Here is a 3233-nt window from a genome sequence, read left to right as displayed (position 1 = left end):
ATGGCTGCTCGCCATTCTGTACTTTGAGCCGCTTCTTTGAAATTTCGTGGCTCGGTATGAGTCATTAAAGCTGCCAAATAAGAACGATGTGGAGACGAGAATTTGTTACAGGATAAATAGTTAGCAAGAGGATACGGAGTACCTGAGGTGAGCGTTGACACGTGGAGTGGAGTGGAGCAGCACTAGATGGACTACTATCATTGTCATCACTGTCGAAATCTAGCACATAATCACGAAGATTTGTCGATGGAATACGGGCTCGGTGACCACGGCCCATGGGAGGTGACGGTGGGGAGATATCAGGAGTGGGCCCACTCGGACCGGACAGAGGAGAGCCCTCGGTTGAAGGCGGGGTAGCTGGTGGGGTGTCCTCTGGGTTATTAACGAGTGGTATAGGGTCCTGATCAGCTGTCTCATCGTCCCATTCAATGTTTAAATCAGTTTCAGAAGTGTCACTCGAACTAGCAGCCGAGGGGACAGTGACGGATGCTTTTTCGAGAAAAGGGAACTGATCTTCATAGAATTTTACATCACGTGAGACAAAAAATTCTTGACGGTCGAGATCATAAAGGTACCAGCCTTTTTGCCCGGATGGGTACCCCATGAATACGCATTTCCTGGTTCGACTAGAAAACTTATCTCCCTTTGACCTTTGATTATGAGCAAAGCACAAAGACCCAAAGACCCTTAACATGTCGAAATTGGGTGGAGATTTAAATATCAGCTCATATGGGGTGACACCGTTAAGTAAACGAGAAGGAGTACGATTAATGATAAAAGCAGCTGCAAGAGCACATTCCCCCCAAAACCGAATCGGAAGACCACCCTGAAACCGCAGGGCCCGAGCTACATTCAAAATATGTTGGTGTTTCCATTCTACTCTGCCATTCTGTTGAGGGGTCCCCACACATGATGACTGAAACAAAATTCCTTGAGCGGAAAAAAATGGTTTTAATGTATGAAATTCGGTGCCGTTGTCACTTCTTACGATTTTTATGTCAGCGGAGAACTGTCTTTTAATCATGGCAATAAACAATAAAAATTTACTAGTGACATCGGTTTTGGCATTTAATAAATAAATCCATACACCCCGCGAGAAATCATCCACCAATGTCAGAAAATAGCGTGCTCCAGTCGTCGCAGGAATGTCATACGGTCCCCACAAATCACAATGTATTAATTCAAATGCATTCAGACTTTTATTACTGCTCAAAGGAAAACTGCTACGAATATGTTTAGCTCGATGACAAACCTCACATGGTTTTGACAAAGAATGTTTGCTATTACGTAAGAAAGGGAGCAATTTAACAATTTGCTCGGATGGATGACCCAGCCTATTATGCCATAGCTTAAAAATAGACGACCCAGCTGTCACAACGTTCACCTCCTCCGATTTTTGACAGAGATAGTAGAGTCCATCTAGCCTTTCACCCGTGCCAATCGCCTCCCTCGTAGCCCGGTCCTGTATAGTACATGAAGTGGCATTAGTAATGAATTCACAGTGAAGCGCATCACTCAACTGAGATGCGGAAATTAAATTACACGTTAATTGTGGTACATATAAAACCGGATCAAGACAAATGGTCGGAGTGACATCGACTCGACCAACAACGGAAGCAATGATTTTCGAGCCATCAGGTAAGCCCACAACTCGACGTGAGGTATTTCGAACATCACAGAGCAGCGCATAATTACCAGTTACGTGATGAGAACATCCCGTATCAATTAACCACTTACCAGAATGATCTTGAGTGGGTGTGCCATATACCGTTACTAAGGATGCCGAGGATGTAGACGCGTCAGCGGTGGATTTCGTGGAATTAGTGTGAACCGAGTTGGTGGCTTCGGGCTGGAGACCATCACCACGACCACTGCCCTCCTGATTTGACCGAGACCCACTTCCACTGCCACGGCCCCCACCACGTCCTCGAACAGAAGACCCACGGCCGGAACTCCGCCGTTGTTTTTGTAATTCATAATACCAGTCGGGTACTTCTCCGGTGAGATCGAAGCACATGCTGCGATCGTGACCACTGCGTTTACAGTGGTTACAGTATAATTGTTGGCGCTCTGTACGCGACATCTGAGAAGGAGGTTTATTGGGAATTAAACCTTGTGAGCGAACATTGAAGCTGGCAATTTCAGTCGAAGTCTCGGGTGGTTTATCAAAACCACGAACTCTCTATTCTTGGCACACCATGTGATAAGCCCGAGCCACAGTCGGCAGCGGGTTTTGCGCCAAAATTATAGAGCGAAGAGATGCATATGGTGCGAAAAGAAGGCCCAACAGAAACTGCTGTAAACGATCTGATTCGCGGCGGTCAAGGTGTTGCTTGGCACTAGTACAATTTGAGCAGCACTTACACTCAATAATGGGTTGGTGTTTGTCAAGGTCATCCCACAGTTGACACAATTTTCCGTAGTAGACCGTGACAGACATCCCCTCCGACTGATGACAATCCCGGAGACCCGCCTGAATTTGGTGAATCCGAGACCCATCAACGACTGCAAACCGCTCGTGAAGAGCATCCCATAACCGTTTAGCGTTTTCAAATTTTGGAAGTAGAGCACGTACCTCATCAGAGATTGTGCGAGACAGCCACGAGACAAGCATAGAGTGGATAGTTTCCCAATCATCATCGGAACATGGGGGTTTTGGTTCGTTAATGGTACCATTAACGAAGACATACTTTCGGCGCGATTTTAGCGCAACACGAACATCGTGTACCCATTCATCGAAATTGTCGAGGGTAAGACGGATGTGGGTGATAGTGTCACCTGGTTTGTCTTGAGGACCCAGGTAATACGGGGAAGAAGATTCGATTTTCGTTCCTGAGCCGCTGTCACCGTTCGTCATGGTGACGGCTAGGGTTTGTATTTTTATGATTTTAATTTTGAGATATTATACACTGATACCATGCTAAACAAATGAATCGATAATCTGCCTTTCTCATTCTCATTCCAAAACTATATAGGCAATACAAAATAGGGTTAGGCTCACAGCCCAATACAAGACAACATGAATACGGGCTTATAATACAAGACCCGTATTATAGTCTATTAGTTAGAGAAGGGTAATTTGAGCTTAAGCTCGAGAGAGGCCAAACCCGGCTCGTGTCCAAATAATGCTTTTTTTTGTCACTATATATATTCATTTTAAAAATAGTGTTCTTATAGTTTAAAATATTACTTGTATAATTGAAAAATAGTCGACGGGGATAAATCCCTCAAAT

At 44.9% G+C, this 3233-nt stretch overlaps 1 protein-coding gene across 1 annotated transcript; it reads right to left on the bottom strand.

Moving 5' to 3' along the window:
* Window positions 1–2182: 2182 nt before the first annotated feature.
* Window positions 2183–2857, bottom strand: LOC141633015 (uncharacterized). The gene has a single exon (XM_074445512.1). It carries the CDS (start codon window positions 2855–2857, stop codon window positions 2183–2185), a length of 675 nt encoding a protein of 224 aa, XP_074301613.1.
* Between the last annotated feature and the right edge of the window lie 376 nt (window positions 2858–3233).

Source organism: Silene latifolia, chromosome 2 (genome assembly GCF_048544455.1).
Source record: "Silene latifolia isolate original U9 population chromosome 2, ASM4854445v1, whole genome shotgun sequence".
NCBI lineage: Eukaryota > Viridiplantae > Streptophyta > Magnoliopsida > Caryophyllales > Caryophyllaceae > Silene > Silene latifolia.
Note: the sequence above shows the minus strand (reverse complement) of the source record. Positions and strands in the feature narration are given on the sequence as shown.